This window comes from Peromyscus leucopus, chromosome 23, assembly GCF_004664715.2.
Source record: "Peromyscus leucopus breed LL Stock chromosome 23, UCI_PerLeu_2.1, whole genome shotgun sequence".
NCBI classification, from domain to species: domain Eukaryota; kingdom Metazoa; phylum Chordata; class Mammalia; order Rodentia; family Cricetidae; genus Peromyscus; species Peromyscus leucopus.
This window is the reverse complement of record NC_051082.1, coordinates 12494456-12513106: the sequence shown is the minus strand read 5'-3', so window position 1 is coordinate 12513106 and position 18651 is coordinate 12494456. Positions and strand designations below refer to the sequence as shown.

General features: G+C 46.0%; 1 protein-coding gene across 7 annotated transcripts in view; it reads right to left on the bottom strand.

Moving 5' to 3' along the window:
- Hectd4 (HECT domain E3 ubiquitin protein ligase 4) overlaps positions 1 to 18651 on the bottom strand; it is a 171952-nt gene that overhangs the window by 77146 nt on the left and 76155 nt on the right. For 5 of the 7 annotated variants that reach the window (XM_037198666.1, XM_037198667.1, XM_028855651.1 and 2 more), the window contains exons 10-21: positions 16647 to 16760; positions 15810 to 15950; positions 14193 to 14425; positions 13712 to 13857; positions 11424 to 11494; positions 9162 to 9267; positions 7978 to 8098; positions 7295 to 7423; positions 5165 to 5289; positions 2916 to 3069; positions 2426 to 2526; positions 923 to 1121 (exon numbers count right to left, since the gene is read on the bottom strand). In XM_037198666.1, coding sequence (XP_037054561.1) covers positions 923 to 1121; positions 2426 to 2526; positions 2916 to 3069; positions 5165 to 5289; positions 7295 to 7423; positions 7978 to 8098; positions 9162 to 9267; positions 11424 to 11494; positions 13712 to 13857; positions 14193 to 14425; positions 15810 to 15950; positions 16647 to 16760 — 1640 coding nt within the window. The remainder of the gene's footprint in view (positions 1 to 922; positions 1122 to 2425; positions 2527 to 2915; positions 3070 to 5164; positions 5290 to 7294; positions 7424 to 7977; positions 8099 to 9161; positions 9268 to 11423; positions 11495 to 13711; positions 13858 to 14192; positions 14426 to 15809; positions 15951 to 16646; positions 16761 to 18651) is intronic. The other 2 variants (XM_037198668.1, XM_028855655.1) reach the window with 1 other exon arrangement.

The window sequence follows — 18651 nt, the reverse complement described above, 5'->3', positions numbered from 1 at the left end:
ATCATTTGTAAAGGAGAAACAAATGATACCAACTAATGTGGTAACTTGTTTGCACATGAACACTGCAGGCACAACACCTGAATGGAGGAGACAAGCGAGCTGGAGCCAGGCTCCACAGAGCATCTTAGCTGCAGGCAGAGGTGAGTTTTGAGGACACATTTTCAACACCTCCATACATCTGGACCTCTTGACTCTCCTAACATCTAACTAGGAAGAGGATTTCACATCTCATGGTCATGTGTCTCATCATCTCAAGGCAGAGTTCTTTCTTTACCTTTACCCTAAGTCTCCCGAGATAGGATAAGACCATTTGCCCTTCCTCTGTTTACAAAGGGCAGAGGTGACAAGTAGCTGACCAGCGACATGAAGACAGAATATGCAGTCTACTCTGTGTGTTCCTTCATTAGCCTTTCCTCACGAGTTCAACAGCAACAGAAGAAAATCCTGCCTTTTCAAAATGGCCATTAAAGCCACCAGCTCCTCAAAATCTGCAGGTGCCTGAGTTAATGACAAAGAAGAAAACACAAGCCAGACTCAGGCGCATCTGAACTTCTAAAAGCCACCCTCTTCCAGAGGACACGTGAGAAGGAAGCACTGGGCGTTGAGACCTTTTCAGATGGACAGCCATCACACATTTACATGACTCTCAAGAGGGAAGGCGGAGGCAGCAGAGCCACAGCAAGTCCTCTGTCCCAGCTCCTGGGCACGGACAGAGACAGTCTACGTGCCCTAACAGTCCTGCTCTCAGACACAGAGCTGTGGCTCTTCAACTCCCTCAGCCACTACCCTCCACAGCACTATCTGAGGGGAGTCTCCTTCCTGCGAGGGACCTACAGGCAGAAATGAGTCAAGAATGGCAGCCAGCACAAAGGAAAAGAAGCAGCAGCTAAGTTGAGGCAGCAGACAACCCATTCCCGCTTACTTTGTCATAGTCGTACTGCGACGAGCATCTGCTGTCAAATCGTAGATACAGGCAGCGGGCTCCTGGGATATGAACAGTCTCTTTAAACTTATAGTTATCTCTGACAGGGTGTACTGTTTCCACGGTCTTCCCAGCAGCCCACGGGGCAGGGATCTTCAAGCCAGTGAGAAAGCCTGGCTCTTCCTTTTCTTCTAGCATTCTAAAACCCGAGAAAGAGAAAGTGGTGCAGTTTAACAAGGAAAACAAAACAAAAACAAAAACAAGCATAAACTGCAGACCACAGCTTAAGAAACTGTTTGAGGTTTCCCACAGCACACAGTATGCCAACACCCTACCACCTGAGTCCTGAGTAGCAATGGAAAGTACTGGAAACGCTCTATGCTCAAGTTTTTGTCTTCTGAGGAAGGCACTCCATTACTTCTCACACACACAAGCTTAGAGCACTGCACATGCATTCACGACTCGAATTTCAAGGAGACCGTCACAGCTCTCCTCAGAAGTTCCAGGGGTGGGTTGAAGACAGGCACTTTTGCCAACCCCACAGCCTCAGTGCCCGAGAAACTGCAGCAACTCCACCAGTCTCCAGCCGCGCTCCTGCAGTTTGACTCAGGAGAGGTGCCTGTGAAACCTCCTTCTCCATTCTCCTCCAACTTGCAAGAACTCTGTGGATCCTGAGGCTGTCCAACACAAACTGAAACTCTCACGTGGGGGGTGGGGGACAGGAAGCACCTTCCTTTGCTTCAGTCAGCTTCGCTGCAGAGCTGTGCTGACGGCAGCCACTCACCGCTCAGTAAAGTCAGGCCCAGCTCCGAGGAGGCACATACTGGAGGGTCAGGCGTTCAAGGGCAGCCTGAACTACACAGGGAGTTTTTAGGCAGCCTGGGACACAGGAGAATGTCTCAAAAGACAGAGGGGGTTGGGAGGGAGAGAAGGAAGGAAAATAGCCAACCACACAGGGAAGTTTCTGCTATAAAAGGCTGGGATGGGAGGATCACTTGAACCCTTGCCCCCTTAAAAACAAGCTGGGTATGGTGACACACACCTTCAAATCTAGCGCTCAGGAGGCAGAGAAAGGCAGACATCTGTGAAACCAATCTTGTCTGCACAGTGAGAGTCAGGCCATCTAAGACTATATAGTAAGACCCTGTCTAAAAACAAACCAATAACAAAAACTAACACACACACACACACACACACACACACACACACACACACACACACACACACTAGAAATAATAGTAATAATAATAAATCTACCAAATTCAATGTTCCTTGTATGTCTACTACTATGAGGGTTTTGAATCAATTCTGAATGTCCCCTTCTCTTATAGGGAATGCAGTTTCACTTGTCCCTGTAAATTTAAAGCATCTGTAGCTGCCTGTGAAACTCTGGCCCTGAGCTATCTTCTTTCCCAGTTAGCTAATCCTAGCTAAAAGTGACTGTTGTAAACAGAGTACAGGCTTTCACCAGAAGAAAGGAAGGGAGACGTGGGCACATGTTACCTCTCATCAGGGAACAGCCTGCACTTCGGGTCTGAGGCGCCACACGGGGAACAGCCCACCTCGGCAAAAACTGGACACTGGGTTTTAAGCAGCAAGGCCGTCTGAAACACAAAACCATCTGAGTGTCTTAACTGGGGTGGCTTCCAACATGGACTTAGAAGTCACACTTGCAGCCTTACAGTCCTGGCTGTCCTCCTTCTCTCGGACACGCCCACTAGTGACGCCCCCCCCCCCCCCCCAGTGCTTTACTCCAGCTGGCGAGGGGACTCGGGACACTAGGTGTGAAGCAGGCGGTCCGATGCTGCGTGTTAGCACTTTTACAGCAGGTCAGAATCAACACTTGCTGGGTCCACCACTCCTTATATCACACAGACATAAAATCTGCCCCTAGCACGCGTGGTTGCTGCTGAGGACTTGGAAGTTGTCTCTGTTAGCACGCCCTCTGTGGCAGAGGGAGCTGTGCAGAAAGTATGTCAAGGGTGAGGCCCACCTGGCTGGTGTAGAGCACCAGTTGCACCAGCTGAGGCATCAGGGCGTCGGCCATGGTCAAGGTCTGCAGATTGGGGTGCATCAGGGAGGTCAGCAACACTGGGAGAAGGTGACCAAGCATAGTGGCCTTGGTCACTTGTTCCAAGCCTTTTAACCTACAAGTTCAGGAAAGCACACAGCCTAAGCAAGTTCATGCCTGGAGAAGAGCAACCATCACGCCCCATGCCCAAGAATTCCCTCAAACACATCTCTTTAAACCAGTCAACTCCATCCACTTCCCAAACGCCCATCTCTGAGGGAGAAGGGAAGAAGAATGCTTTTCAGCCCAGGTCATACATCTCTGGGCCCTCATAGCACTTCATAAATGGGTGCTGAAATGCTGTGACTTCTCTAAGAACTCAGGGCCCTTCCAGGCCTCTGGCCTCCGGTCTGCTGGCTCTGTACTGTGCGAGACTCTGAAAGGAGGGATGAAGAGCTACAAAGTGGATCTGCCAGCTCCAGTCCAAGGCCTCCACTCCTGGAACAGCAACTGAGGCTCCTGTGCAGTTTAGAAGCTGGCAAGTTTGTTTTAATAAATTTAATGCCGGCAAAATACACCCAAAATACAATTTATTATCCTGACCACTTTGAAGCATACATTTCAGGGTTAGAATAATGTACAAACAATATCACTGTCAATCTCTGTAACTCTATGTATCCTGCCAATCCAAACCTGTTTGGCAATAACTCTCCTCCTCCAGCCTCAGTAACTACCATTCAACTTCCTTTGTGTATGACTTTGACTACTAAATAGACAGATTTAAAATTTGTCTTTAAAACCACTGTCTTGGTATCTCATTTCTCTGCTAGAAGGATCAAAGCCTGCCCATCTCTCTAAGAAAGAAGGGAGCCATGTGAGTTCTCCAAGGTTACTTACTGAGGATACTGGAGTTGAAAGAAGTGGGCACCCCATTTCAGCATCCCCCATTACACTCCACCTATTCCCAAGCACTGAGAGTGGAGAACCAATGTTTTCCTAAGCCTTGGTGCAATGCCTACCTGGGTTATAGTGTTCTCAGCCCAAATTCCTATTTACCATCTTCAAATGGGCAACAACCAAGGCCATGGAACAGACACACTGAAGCAAAGACTACTGCAAGGTCACATGAGGTCAATGTATCATAAAAATACAGTGTATGACTCACTTTGAAAAGCAAGGATGGGGCTGGAGAGATGGCTCAGAGGTTAAGAGCCCTAGCTGTTCTTCCAGAGGTCCTGAGTTCAATTCCCAGCAACCACATGGTGGCTCACAACCATCTAAATGAGATCTGGTGCCCTCTTCTGACATGAAGGGATATGTGCAAGCAGAAGCAGAACATTGTATACATAATAAATAAATCTTAAAAAAAAAAAAAAAAAAAGAAAGAAAGAAAAGCAAGGATGGCAGGGATTCTTGTGTGAGGAGCTGGTATCTGGAGAAGTCAAAGACAGTAAGCCCGAGGGACTATGTCAGCGCCACATTCTGTCTGGTACATAGTTATCTCTACCACGACGTCACTTCCTCCCCAAAGGAACCAGGCACAGCACGAGGCTAACAGTTAAAAGGCAAATTGAAGCTGGGTATGTTGGCGCACACCTTTGATCCCAGCACTTGAGAGGCAGAGGCAAGTGATCTCTGGTGGTCGAAGCCCGGTCTATATATGAGTCCTAGGATAGCCAGGGCTATATAGAGAGACCTTGCCTCAGAAATGAATGAATGAATGAATAAAAGAAAATTAAAACAGAGAAAGAGGGGCTGGAGAGGTGGCTCAGAGGTTAAGAGCACTGACTGCTCTTCCAGAGGTCCTGAGTTCAACTCCCAGCACCCACATGGTGGCTCACAACCATCTGTAATGAGATCTAGTGCCCTCTTCTGGCCTGCAGGCATACATGCAGGCAGAACACTGTATACATAATAGATAGGTAGATAGATAGATAGATAGATAGATAGATAGATAGATAGATAGATAGATCTTTAAAAAGAAAGAAAAGAAACAGAGAAAGAAAAGAAAAGGAAGCCAGGCCAGCTGGAGGACAATGGCAGTGTCAGAGGCGGCCAGGCTGTGCAACAGAACCTGCTAACGCTAGCTCACAGGGCAAGCACAGGCTCAGGCTCACCTGAAAGCATGTTAAAGGGTATGAGTACCCTTGCACTACAGCATCATTTCAGCCCTCCTCACAGGCAGGCTTGGGCACTGGCTGGTCCCTTCTGTAGCCAATACCCACACTCACCTTTGCTCTCGGTCAGCTATGTCACTGTTTATGAGGGCAGTGGTGACCTGCTGCAGCATCTCCAGTACTTCATCACATCCAGTCAGGATCTGGGTGGCAAGAGCCAAAATACTGGCCTTTAACTCCTAGGCAGAAGAGACCACAAGGTTAGTTGCCAGCCTAGTGACGAACAATGCACGCTCACAATGACAACATGACACGATGTGTTTATTTAACAACACATTTCCAGATGAAATGACATGGCCAGAAGAAGCCCAATGCAGTGAGCTCCTCTTGGGTGGCAGGTAGGAATTTGGCTTGGGAGGCCAGAGTCTGGAGTGCAGCTAGCAATATGCAGTATTTCACAGGGAAGGCACTGTGTGTCTAGCAGCAAGGCCTAGCTCCCGTCCCATCCAGCACAAGAGCGCTCCTGGAGGCCCAGACACTGTCCGGGTGGAGGGCTGCCTTGGGTGGTATGAGCACAGCTAAAGAGAAAACACAACATTAAAAAGCACACGTACAGGCAATGAGTAAAATGCAACAAACCAGAGCATGCTGAAACAGGACAAGTGGCCTTGTCCGAATGTCTAAGCCCAGCACACTTAAAATGCAGCAAGTTGAAAAGCCCAGTTAAAGCAGCAGCAGCAGCTATGGGCTACTGAACATGAAAGAACAGGACAGACTGTCTGGGAATGCAAACTGTTAGGAAACACAAGGCAATGGCACAGAACAGTTCAGTTCACAGCTATTTTCTGACAAAAATACCAGTGAACTAACTCTCTACATGGTATCTGCGTCTTGTTTCTACTTGGAGATGCTATACCACATAGCCCATCCTGCCCTTGCCAAGAGTCTTTCTACGTCTCTATAGTGTTTAATTAAGAATCTATAAAACTCTTAATACTTTCCAGTAGAAAGTATACTGGCACTTCTTGGGGTTTGTTGTATAGAATTAAGGTATCATTAGAAGACAGGGATTCCTAGCTGGGACTATGATATGAGAGAGCATCACTGACCACACACCACATGACAGCACAGTATGGGGACCACAGCCCTGCCAACAACACTGCCATCATCGCCCAAGGGAAAGGGCATCATCACTGTACTAATAAGGAAACCGAGACCAGGCAAGTTAAATAAACAAGACTGGCAATTAAAACAACTCAAGCATGCCTGTCTGTCTACAACCTGGTCATGTAATGAGATTGATTCATTAACACCAGCTGGCAGATGCCTGAATCCCAAGGCTCAGGTACATAAAGGAGGGAGAACGAAGGGCACATCGTCATTCTATGGCTTCCTTAGTGAAATTTTCAGGGTGGTCAAGTCAGAGTTCACACCACTTTCTCTAGTTTTCCGAAAAAATGATTACTTTTCATTGTATTCTGTGTGGTACAGGGTCTTGTGTAACCCAGACCAGCTCTGAACTCGCTGCGTACCAGATGGTGGACTCTGGCCCCACTGCTCCTGCCTCTACCTCCGGAGTCCTGGGATTACAGGCATCTATGACCACACCGGGCTCTGGATGTTTTCATTTAAAAAAAAATTGTTTTTGTTTGGTTTTAAATAAGGGTCTCACCACGTAGTCCTGGTGGGTCTGGAACTCACTATGTAGACCAAGCTGGCCTCAAACTCAAAGAATTACAACAACCACTGCTAGAAAAACATCTGTGCAGTGCCATACTGTCATATGCAAACAAAAGAATGCGTTTACACAGATGCTCGTTTAGAGCATTTTAGTAACAAAATGAAATGAACTATATGGTTAGAAATTATTCAAAGATCAAAACTTATCATCGTAAGTTGTTTAAATAAAAAGACTCTAAAGGCATACAAATATTGGAAGTGGTTAGAATGCAATCCTCTCAAGTTGACCTTAAAGTGCAGTGAGACCATTGTGGGTGCCAAACGGTACCATTCTCACCAAACAGAAAGGAGCAAAGGCACGAAGAGACCACCAGGAGCATATGATGACACATTATGAGAGTGTCACAAACATGGTGTGAGCACTGGCAATGACAGAGACCTAGGACGTGAGTGGCCTCGGCCCTCTGAGCACAGACTATGAACACCGCCGTCAACTCTGACGTCATATACACAGGAATTCAGCAACTGTGGAGGAAGCACCGTTGAAAGAGAGCTTGTGTTTACCTGTACCTTCAATGTCTCTCCCTGCAAGGAGCTGTCACTGTCATCATTCTCATCAGGCTTAATCAAAACAGTGTTACTGAGAAGGTGATTCTGAACTGCCATCAGATAGCGCAGGCAGGAAGATGCAGCCTTTAACACAAATAAGGACATTAAGTGACCTCCCTGCAGCTGAAAGGGCTCGTGTACCCTCACGCTTTTATACGATCTCCACAAGAGAAACAAAAAGAGGAAGCACGGAGATGAGAGCACACACTTTCTCAAAGGGGCTGTCAGTGCAGGTGCCGACACGAGCCTGCTTGCCCTCCACCATGCGGCCCTCACTGGCCACTCTGAAGACTGGCTCCCCTCTCACCCCTTTACACTCTGCCCTGCCTCTCACTCACATCTCTACAGCAGACCCCACCCAAACCCTGGAGGACTTATCGGTTCCTAGCAGCCTCTGAAACACACTGAGTTAGCAAACAGGCTAAATTAAGAGAGGAAACTCTCCTACATAAAACAAAACTCCAAATGCAGCCAGCCATAAGGCGTCTCAGGGAGGAGTGCCTCTGTCTGTCTTATTTCCCCTTCTTAGGAAAGTGCTCCAAGTGGACTTGCCCGTGTGCACATTTCCAGGGTAAGCTCAGTCAGCCACAGACTCTCCTGAGAGGAGACAACACTGCCTCAGTAAAGGCCTCACTTACAGGCACGGTTGAAAGGAGCTTCTGGAAATCATCCTTGGAAACGGTTTGGCACTTGGTGATTAGGATACAGGATTCTCGCACAACAATCTTCAGGATATAGTGTAAGAGTTCGTCATTGAGTCTTTAAAACAAGGGAACATAAAGAGTATCTTGCTAAGGGACAATGGAGACATTAACTCACTCTGCCATGAAGTCATTAAACCAATGGGACACACCACAAAGCAAACTGATTTTCACAAAATGGTACCCTACCTCCTAATTCAAGTATTTTAGAAGGAACTATAACAGAAAAACAAAGGTATAACCTCCGAGCTCCAACATGCAGCTTCTTTCGCAGAGGGCAAGCAGAGGGTTCTCCTCACCCATCACTTTTCATAAGGACTTTCCCAAGCCCAAAACACTTCCCTGACAATGCGGACCATACTGAAGTGTGCTATTTCAACTCATAGGACAACTGCGTGATTTATTATCTTACAGTGGGCCCACAATTTAGGATCAATTTAGCTACAACAGGGAGATTAATGATTGAACACATTTAAATGTAAATCATCACTTATAAAAAAGGCTAGCAGTGACCAACATAGTGGATGTGTCGTGGTCTGAATGAAAATGCCGATCCTCCTCCTCCCCCTCCTCCCCCTTTCCCCCCTCCCCAGGCTATGGCATTTGAACACATGGTCCTGAGCTGGTGCTCTTTGGAGAGGTCTTAGGGGGTGCAGCCTTGCTAGAGGAAGTGTGTCACTGGGAGCAGGCTTTGGGAATTTAAAGCCGTGTGCCACTTCTTTTTTTTTTTTCTTTATCTTTTTTTTTTTTTTTTTTAAAGATTTTATTTATTTATTATGTATACAGCATGTATGACTGCAGGCCAGAAGAGGGCATCAGATCTCATTACAGATGGTTGTGAGCCACCATGTGGTTGCTGGGAATTGAACTCAGGACCTCTGGAAGAGCAGTCAGTGCTCTTAACCTCTGAGCCATCTCTCCAGCCCCCGCCTTGTGCCACTTCTAATTCACACTCTCTGCTTCCTGCTTCTGCTACGATACCAGCTGCTTGCAGCCATGCTTACTCATCATGATGCACCCTTATCCTTCTAAAATCGCAAAACCCAAATAAAGCCTCTCTTCCATAAGTTGCCCACGGTCATGGTATTTAATCACAACAACAGAGAAGTAGCAGGTGTCACCTGTAGTGATCATCCTCATCACTGCCAAATCGGTTGTTCTGAAGCTGCTCAGCTAGGTTGGTTAGGATCACATCTCGCAGCTGGGAGAGTCCACTGTTTCTCTCTCCTGATACAGGACAAAACTCCATGAATGACCCTGGTAACAACACTTAGAAAACCCATCTACATTGGGCTGTAGCTCCAGTATCTGAGAGGATGGGGCAGGAGGACTGCTCAAGTTTAAGAAGGTTGGGACAATATCTTCACAAACTGCATCTCCCACCGAAAGAAAACTGATGTTATTTTGAAGAAAGATTACAAAGAAGTAGACTGAGGACAACACTGAGCACAGTGTTTAGACTCATGAAAACAGCAGCAAAACAGCATCACAGCCAGGGCGTGGCAAGAGGCAGGACATCCAGTTAAGTGTCATCTGTCTTCCTGGTAGATTATAAAGACTGGTTTTGTTACTTCCTTAGGTGAATGCTGCTTTTAAATGCTGAGTGTCTTTACCATGTCTGCTCCTGCTCCTGCTGCTGCTGCTGCTTAAGTCTAAATTAAAACATACAATCAAATGTATGAAAAACAAACAAACAAAAACCCTGGGTTAGAAATCATCAAGATAAGTTGGGTGGTTGGTGGTGCATGCCTTTAACCCCAGCACTTGGGAGGCAGAGGCAGGTGGATCTGAGTTCGAGTCCAGCCTGGTCTACAGAGCAAGTTCCAGGACAGCTAGGGCTTAAAAAACAAATGAGAGAGAGAGAGAGAGAGAGAGAGAGAGAGAGAGAGAGAGAGAGAGAAGAAGAAGGAGGAGGAGGAGGAGGAGGAGGAGGAGGAGGAGGAGGAGGAGGAGTAGAGAGAAGAGGAAGAGGAAGGAGGAAAAGGAAGAGGAAGAAGAAGAAGAAGAAGAAGAAGAAGAAGAAGAAGAAGAAGAAGAAGAAGAAGAAGAAGAAGAAGAAGAAGAAGAAGAAGAAGAAAAGAAATTGGTTTTGTTTTTGATTCTCATTTGTTTGTTTGAGACAGGGTCTCACATATCTCAGGATGGCCCTGAACTCTCTATAAGGCTCAGGATGACACTGAATTCCTCACCATCCTGCTTCTACCACCTACATGCTGGAATTGCAGGTGCACCACCATGCTAGAATAGGAAGTCATTTATTTTTAGATGTGCCAAACATCCAGAGTCAGGACAAAGCAAGAGGTATAAAGCTTGATCCTTGAATTGTGGCTTCTGCTTTCAACCTGCCGTGCTGGTGTCTGTGCAAACACATCGTGTTGTCTGTCTTGGGTACTAGGAGGAAACCAGGGACTCTTGCATGGGAAGCCAGCATTCCACCCATGAATGTGTTTTGCCTAGATATATGTGTACTGTGTACAACCCTGGTGCTGGCACAGGTTAGAATTGGGCATCAGATTTCCTGGAGCTGGAGTGATAGATGTTTGTGCACCACCATGTGGGTGATGGTCCAGATCCTCTGAAGAAACAGCCAGTGCTCTTAACCACTGACCCATCTCTCCAGCCCCAAACACACATTTTCTCAAGTATGCTGACTAATAGGAAGATAGCGAGAACCCACTGTATCAGTGCCCAGCTGTTTCCTTGGGAACAACAAGAAGGATTAGCATATTCCAGCTATTCAGGAGGCTGAAGGAGGAGAACTGAAAGTTCAAGGCCATCCTTGGAAAATTAGTGATATACACGCTCTCTTTTTTAAAGATTTATTTATGTATTATGTGTAGTGTTCTACCTGCACCTGCACATATGCCCAAGGGTCAGAAGAGGGCACCAGATCTCATTACAGATGGTTGTGAGCCACCATGTGGTTGCTGGGAATTGAACTCAGGACCTCTGGAAGAGCAGTCAGTGCTCTTAACTTCTGAGCCACCTCTCCAGCCCAGTGACACACTCTCTTAAAAAGTAAAAAGAGAGAACAGGAGAAAGATATGGGTCAGTGGTTCCCAGCACCTACATGGCATCTCAACACCATCTGTTACTCAAGTTTCAGGCATCTGATATGTGCTGGCATTCCATGGGGCTCTAGGTATATAGTGTCCAAACATGCATGCAGATAAACAATCAAAATACAGAATATAAATAAATAAATAATTTTTCCCAAGTGAAAACGCAGCTTTGGAATATAACCAATGGTAGAATGCATGCTTAACAAATTCAAAGCCCCAGGTTAAGTTGTTAGTAACATACACAGACAGATACACATACACACACACACACACACACACACACACACAGTTGTTCAAAGATAATTCCAGGATAATTCTCACCTTCTGTTAAGACCAGCTTAAGTAAGTTATTGATTTCAGTTTCACCTGGGTATAAGATATTTAAGCCAGAGCTGAAATGACAGAAAAGTCAAAAAGTTCTTTAAAACATTTCATAAAATACAAACTCCAATTATTTACATTTTTGTTAGAGATGTCAGTCTGGCCAGATATGTGACAAAGAGATTTCCTGATCTCTTTTTGAGAAGGGTGGAAGATCAGGGTGGAAAATGGCATCAGAGAGTTTTGTTGGTTGTTGGGTTGGGGTGTTTTGGCTTTTCCTCTCTGTCAAGCTGCGGCACACAGTCAAGTGTGCAGCGGGCTCAGCACACAGCCTGAGTGGAACCTACGCCTCAAGCACTTGAAGCCTCACAGAGACAGGACAGTGTCTACCCCCTCCCCCAGGAGTTTCTGCCTGGAATCACATTTGATCTGTTGAGGAAGCAACTCAACATATTAACATAGTGAAAAGAAACAGAACAAAACAAACCTGCCCTCTATGCTCACTCCTGCCAGAAGACCCTTCTAGACCAACCATCCAAGTCTCCAAAGGCCTCTAAACTACATTTGATCATGTCACAGCTCTACTTCTATGAAAGTTAACTGAAATAAAATAAACTAACAAATTAAAAAAAAAAATACTGAGGCCATCTGAGGTACAGAATGAATTTGAGGCCAGCCTGGTCTATACAGCGAGTTCCAGGCCAGCCAGGGCAACTTAGTGAGATCCTGTCTCAAAAATTAATGAAGTAATTCACAATAATTAATAGCTAGGCATGAGGGCCTTGCCTCTAACTCCAGAAATTGAGAGACTGAGATAGGAGAATCTAAAGTTCAAGGGCAGCCTGGGCTATATCAAAAGACCCAGTCTCAAAAAGAGAAAAAAGCCAGGCAGTGGTGGCGTGGGAAGCAGAGCCAGTGAGTTCGAGGCCAGCCTGGTCTACAGATCGAGATCCAGGAAAGGCACAAAGCTACACAGACAAACCCTGTCTCCAAAAACCAAAACAAAACAAGAGAGAGAGAGAGAGAGAAAACCAGAAGAAAATGTCAAAAAAATATATAAACAAAGCAACCAAACAAAATGATCACTAGACTATGGCCTATCAATTCACTAGTGAGAAGGCTGAGAAGATGGCTTGGTGGGTAAAGAGCTTGCTATCCAAGTGTAAGGAACTGAATTCCATCTCAAGCACCCATGTAGAAAAGCTAGGCACAGGAGCACACACCTGATTCCAGTGCTGGGAGGCAGACAGGAGGACTCCTGGGGCTTGCTGGCCAGCGAACCTAGCCAACTAGTAAGGTCCTGGTTCCATGAGAGAGACCCATTCTTTTCTTGACAGGGTTTCACTATGTAGTGCTGGTTGGTTTGGAACTCACTATGTAGACCAAGCTGGTCTTGAACTCACAGAGATCCGCCTGCCTCTGCCTCTAGAGGACTGGGATTAAAGGTATGTGTTGCTATGCCCAGCTCAACAAGATTTTCAAAAACTCATTACTATTATTATTATTTTTATATACATATGTTCACGTGTGTGTGATGTGAGGGCAGGCATGTTCATGCCACAGTGTACATCTGGAGGTCAGAGAACAACCTTCAGGAGTTGGTTCTTTTTTTTTTTTTTTAAAGATTTATTTATTTATTATATACACAGTGTTCTGCCTGCACACCAGAAGAGGGCACCAGATCTCATTACAGATGGCTGTGAGCCACCATGTGGTTGCTGGGAATTGATCTCAGGACCTCTGAAAGAACAGCCAGGGCTCTTAACCTCTGAGCCATCTCTCCAGCCCCCAGGAGTTGGTTCTTTCCTTCCGTGGTGAGTTCTGGGGATTAGACTCAGGTCATCATTTATGGGTGGCAATGAGTCAAAATCTTCCACTAGGATTTTGAGCAGGTGGATGAGGACTAACACAACTAAGTCCTGCACTATATCAGCTTACCGCCCATGCCAACCTCATGAACCTACATGGTAGGTGTCTTTTTTAACTCCATCTCACATCTGAGGAAACAGAAGCATCAAACTATGGCCACAGTCAATGTGAGTGGCAGAGCAGACTGCCAGAGCATGCTCCAAAGCACCCTCCACACTCACACTTGAGAACACGCTAGTTACCTGCACTGTCCACTCACAGCCCTTACAAGAGTTTTGCTCTTTTCACAAAGGAAATGGTCTTCACTTGGTGAGGTCCATATTCCTGGTGGGCTAAGCTATCTAGGCTACAGCTTGCAGAGGGTTCTGGTGCATTGCTTACTTTGCAGGGAGCACTAAAAAAACCCATTTGCTTTTTACCTGATGGCAAGACAGACCTCCTTCTGAATTTCAGGGCAGATCTGGTCTTTTGGTGCCATCAACAACTGCCAAAGAAGCAATCCTGACCGCCGAATGATGTCTCGGTTCCTTTCAGTTTGTGGGCTGAAGAAAAATTTAAACACCACCTACAGAAACATAAGAGGCAGAGCTAAGTGTGCTCATTCCATCCAGGATAAAATTAGCCCTCTAGAAGAAAGCACAGGGGAGCTGTTCTTGTGAAAAGATAACAGGTGCATTTTCAACTCCATTCTTTCCAGTGCACAATGGGATAGAGTAAATATCTTACACACATTAACAGCAATGAGACAGCCTTCATCCCACTAATCCAAGTGCAATGCACACGATGCTGACAACCCTGGTTAGAGAACTACAAGGAGGCAAGATGCAAAACAGAGGTTGCTGAAAGTCTTTCTCTGGGAGGAGTCTGTGTCATCTTGCTAAGCCCACACAGAATATGTACCTGAAAGACAACAAGGATGCAGCGTACGATACAGGTGTCTCCATTAACCATGGCCTTCTCCATAATGTCACAAATGCTGCTCAGATGGCGTGCCTCAATGGGGTGCTGCTTGCCCAGGACGCTAGTGATGGGAAGGTTGGGGTTTGTGGCCAGAAGATTGAGCTGGTGAATGCACATGGCGCCAACATGGTGCAGTAACTGGTTTATGACCTCATTTGTGCTGATTGCTTCTTCTGGAAGAAGCAAAGGAAGCATGGTGAGGAAAGGCATGACAGGTGTCCCAGAGGAGCAACTCTCCAGTGTACACAAGCTGTGCACACACAAGGACAGACTCCTGGTGCCCATCGATACCGCTGTTGCTCTAGCACACTTCCTGCCACAGTATGGGATATAACACAGAGAGCCATCCTTACTGAACTGGTTATGTATGCTTAGCAATGGGATAAAGTCTGACAAGCACGGTTACAAATTTAAATTCTTTTAGTCCTATTTTATAGACCAGTAAACAAAGAGTGAGAGAGGTTAAGTTACCCTAAACTACACAACTAGGAAGTGATAGAGCTAGGGTTTGAATTCAGGCCATCTCAGTCCATGCTGGCCACCATTCTAGAAGACTTAGAGCCATCTTCCATGGCTGCCCTGTAGAAATCCTGTCCACAAGTTACCCCCACTTCCCACAGAACTCAGCATTTCTATTCCATTTGGATAGATGTTTATCAATTAAACCTGAGGATTAGCAAGCATTTTCTTATATGATTACTTCACGGTTCATGGACGGTTTCAGGCATTCAGAGGATGGAGGTAGAGAATAGTCTACATAGGCAAAGTACAAGAAAGACGGCTTTGGGAGCTGGAGAGACAGCTCAGCGGTTAAAAGCAACGGCTGTTCTTCCAAAGGACAGGGGTTTGAGTCTCAGCACCTACAAGGCAGTTTAAAAGACCATAAAAGGACGCAAGCCTGGGCAGTTATGAAGACAGGGGTTCTGGAAACTTGGTGGTTAAAAAGAAGCCCTGCTTGCCTGTTACCCGAGGGTCCCACTAGATCCCACTCACTCCTGCCTTGGGAGTCTTCAGTCTTAGCAGCAGGATTCGGGCAAAGACTGTTCATCTTTTGGATATAACTAAGCTATTGTCAGTACAAAACATTATAATAGCATAGGATTCCAGTCCAAGAACCAATAATCAATGTTGTGTTTTAGGTTTTGTTTTGAGGCAGGATCTTAGGCCCAGCTTGAACCAGAACTCACACTCTGTAGCCCGGGCTAGCATAGAATGAGTAACAGTCCTTCTACTGAGCCTCCTATGTGCTGGGATTACATGGGATCCTCCTCAGCACCAATAATCAAATTTTATATCTACATTTAGACTTTGGGAGGGACATAGGAGTTTTCCTTTGAAAAGTCTGCAAGTTCTTTTCAAAGCCTCCCCATTTACATGCTTTTTGATTTCCATGCTTTCTCCTTCCCCATACCCAGCCTTTCCCGCCATGGACAACAGTGGGTTTTAGTTTGTAAGTTCCAAGAAGGAAGCTGTGAGTACACTCTGTTGCTGGCTTACATTCCCACCTACTGCTGCCACTCTAGTCTGTCATATTTGGGAGCTGAGAGTGCTGCTCACCTTTGGGCTCGGTGATGATATGGCTGACCCCCAGTCTCTGGCACACGTAATGGAAGGCCTGGTTCCCAGGATTGCACCACTGATCGATGTAGTCATTTGAGCAGGTCCATAGCATGTTGTTCACAGTATCGTAACAGGCACCTGCAAAGAACACAGTTCATTCAGCTACTGTACCACCACACACCCGTACACATATTCCCCACAGAACTGCCAAAGAACAAAGAGTGAGCGAGAACTTCCCCCAGTGCTGACAGCCATACCTCTACTCCCAATGAACTATGTGACAACACACTAAATTGGAACTGAACAAAAAGCTGAATTTAATTTGCAATTTTGCTCAGCTGTGTGAGATGGAACACGTCACAAAATACGTGGTTTGCAGCAACTAGTTCATATGAACTACTTCCAAAAAGGATTCAGATGGCTTTCATGAAAATCCAGGACACCAGGAACAGGTAACATCAATGGATGGATGATAAAAAGTTCTAAGGAGTCCCAAACTTCTATATGTGCTCCTCAGTAGTCTGGACAAAGAGCAAGCACAACGTATGACAATGGGTCCATTCCCTAACGTGTGTTCTTCAGAGGAATGAACCTTTGTATGGCATGAAACTGGGAGATTGTAACAGGCACTGTCTTACAATCTAATGGGAGTATCTTCAACAGCAGTTCATCTGAGAATCTTACATATGGCAGCTTCTACACTGAGTCCCTAAACTAAAGGATATTAACATTTCTCTTTTAAGGAAACTGAAATGCCACAGAGAATTGGCAAGATTTTCAAGAGCAATCCCTCAAGCTGAATCTTCCGAGGAAACAGGTGTATTCGTGTCTTACCCAATCCTGGCACAAGAGCACCACGCCCCAGCGAGCTTCCAGCAGCATCTATGAGGTCCGCACGGCTTGTGAACTGACCATCTGAAATGTTATACACCAAGCTGGAGGCCAGGACTGTGGAAACAGACATCTATTTAATGATCCTGAGGACTACTCTTCAAAGTTTCCATTTTAGGCTCCTAACCAGACTTCTTTTGAAAATTCTGTTTTTTGTTGTTATCTGTTGGTAGTAACAACTAAGAGAAAACAAACACAGAAGATCCCTGAAAGCAATGCTGACCAAATGTCTTCCTAAGCTTGATATTGAACTCTATTTCTGTTTGGGTTTTTTGTTTTTGTTTTTTTTCTGAGACAGGGTTTCTCTGTGTAGCTTTACGCCTTTTCCTGGATCCCACTCTGTAGACCAGGCTGGCCTCGAACTCACAGAGATCCACCTGCCTCTGCCTCCCGAGTGCTGGGATTAAAGGCGTGCGCCACCACCGCCCGGCTTGAACTCTATTTCTGAAAATGAATTTAAAACAGCACTGCGCTATGAAGGTGGTTTTCTACTTCAAAAGGTCAAAAGAGAAACTGTAAAAGGGTGGAAGACTGGCATCACAGGACGGCAGCGCGTCAGGACAGGTCTCAGCTGGCCCTTGTGAGCACTGGTATGAGGTTGTTCTCCTTCCCAGTTCTCAATGTGACTCAGACAGTTGGACTTCTCCCTCCACACCGGAGAGTGGAACAGTGGAGAGGAAGGGCTTTGGGTATCTAGGTTTGAATTCAGCTCTACCACATCTGGACGGCATGGGAAAGTCCTTAGCCTCTCAGGTTCCTCACCTGCAAAGCAGAGATAGGTGCTGTGCTGGATGGCGTTACGTCAGCTTGACACACACTCTGTGGGTGCAGCCGTCCCTGGGCTGCTGGCCCTGGGCTCTATAACAAAGCGGCTGAGCAAGGCAGGAGGAGCAAGCTAGTAAACAGCATGTCTCCATGGCCTCTGCATCAGCTCCTGCCTCCAGGTTCCTGCTCTGCTAAGTTCCTGCCCTGACTTCCTTCAGTGATGGACTAAGATGTGGAAATGTAAGCTAAATAAACCTTTCCTCCTCAGATTGCTTTTGGTCATGGTGTTTCATCACAGCAATAGGCCCTGACTAGGACAGGTACCTACCTCATAGCTGCCATGCAGCTGAAGTGAGTTTAAACTGTGAGGCATGTATATGTTAGTTGCTATTGCTGACATCACACCCACACCCACAGAATTTCACATGATGTCCAGGCTAGCCTCAAACTCCTGATTTTCCTGCTTCAACTTCCCATGTGCTGGGATTACAGGTGTGCAGCACCCTGCCTAGATTTACCTACTTAGTTTCTTTTTTGTTTTTTTGTTTTTGTTTATTTGTGGTGTTTTTTCCTTCAGAGTCTGGCCTTAAACTCACTATGTAGCCCATTCTCTTGATCCTCCTAAATACTAGAACAGTGGTTCTCCACCTGTGGGTTGTGACCCCTTTGGGTTCTCATATCAGATATACTGCATATCAAATAATTACCTGTGATGCATAACAGTAGCAAAATTACAATTATGATATAGCAATGAAGTAACTTGATAGTTGGGGTCACCACAGCATGAGGTACTGTATCAAAGGGTTGTAGTGTCGGAAGGTTGAGGACACTGTTCCAAGGCTTTCTGGGTGTGCTCCACCATTCCTGGCCCTTTCCCCCTTCTCAACTCTTCCATCCCGTTTCTTACTCCACCACCATGTAGTGGGAACCACACTATTTCTAGACTAAACTACTGTCTATTTCTCCCCTGCCCCTGAGGACAAACCTCAAGGCCTTGAACATACTAGATAAAAACTCTCCTGAGCTATACCCCCACCCTCTTTCTTTTCCTACTGTTTTACCCCACAAAATGGTCTTACCCAAGATCTTCTGCAGTGAACTTCCTATCATAGAAGCCCTTACCCTGCTTGTACACATAGATGAATAACACCCATTTCTCACAAGTGGGTGTGTGGTGATATTT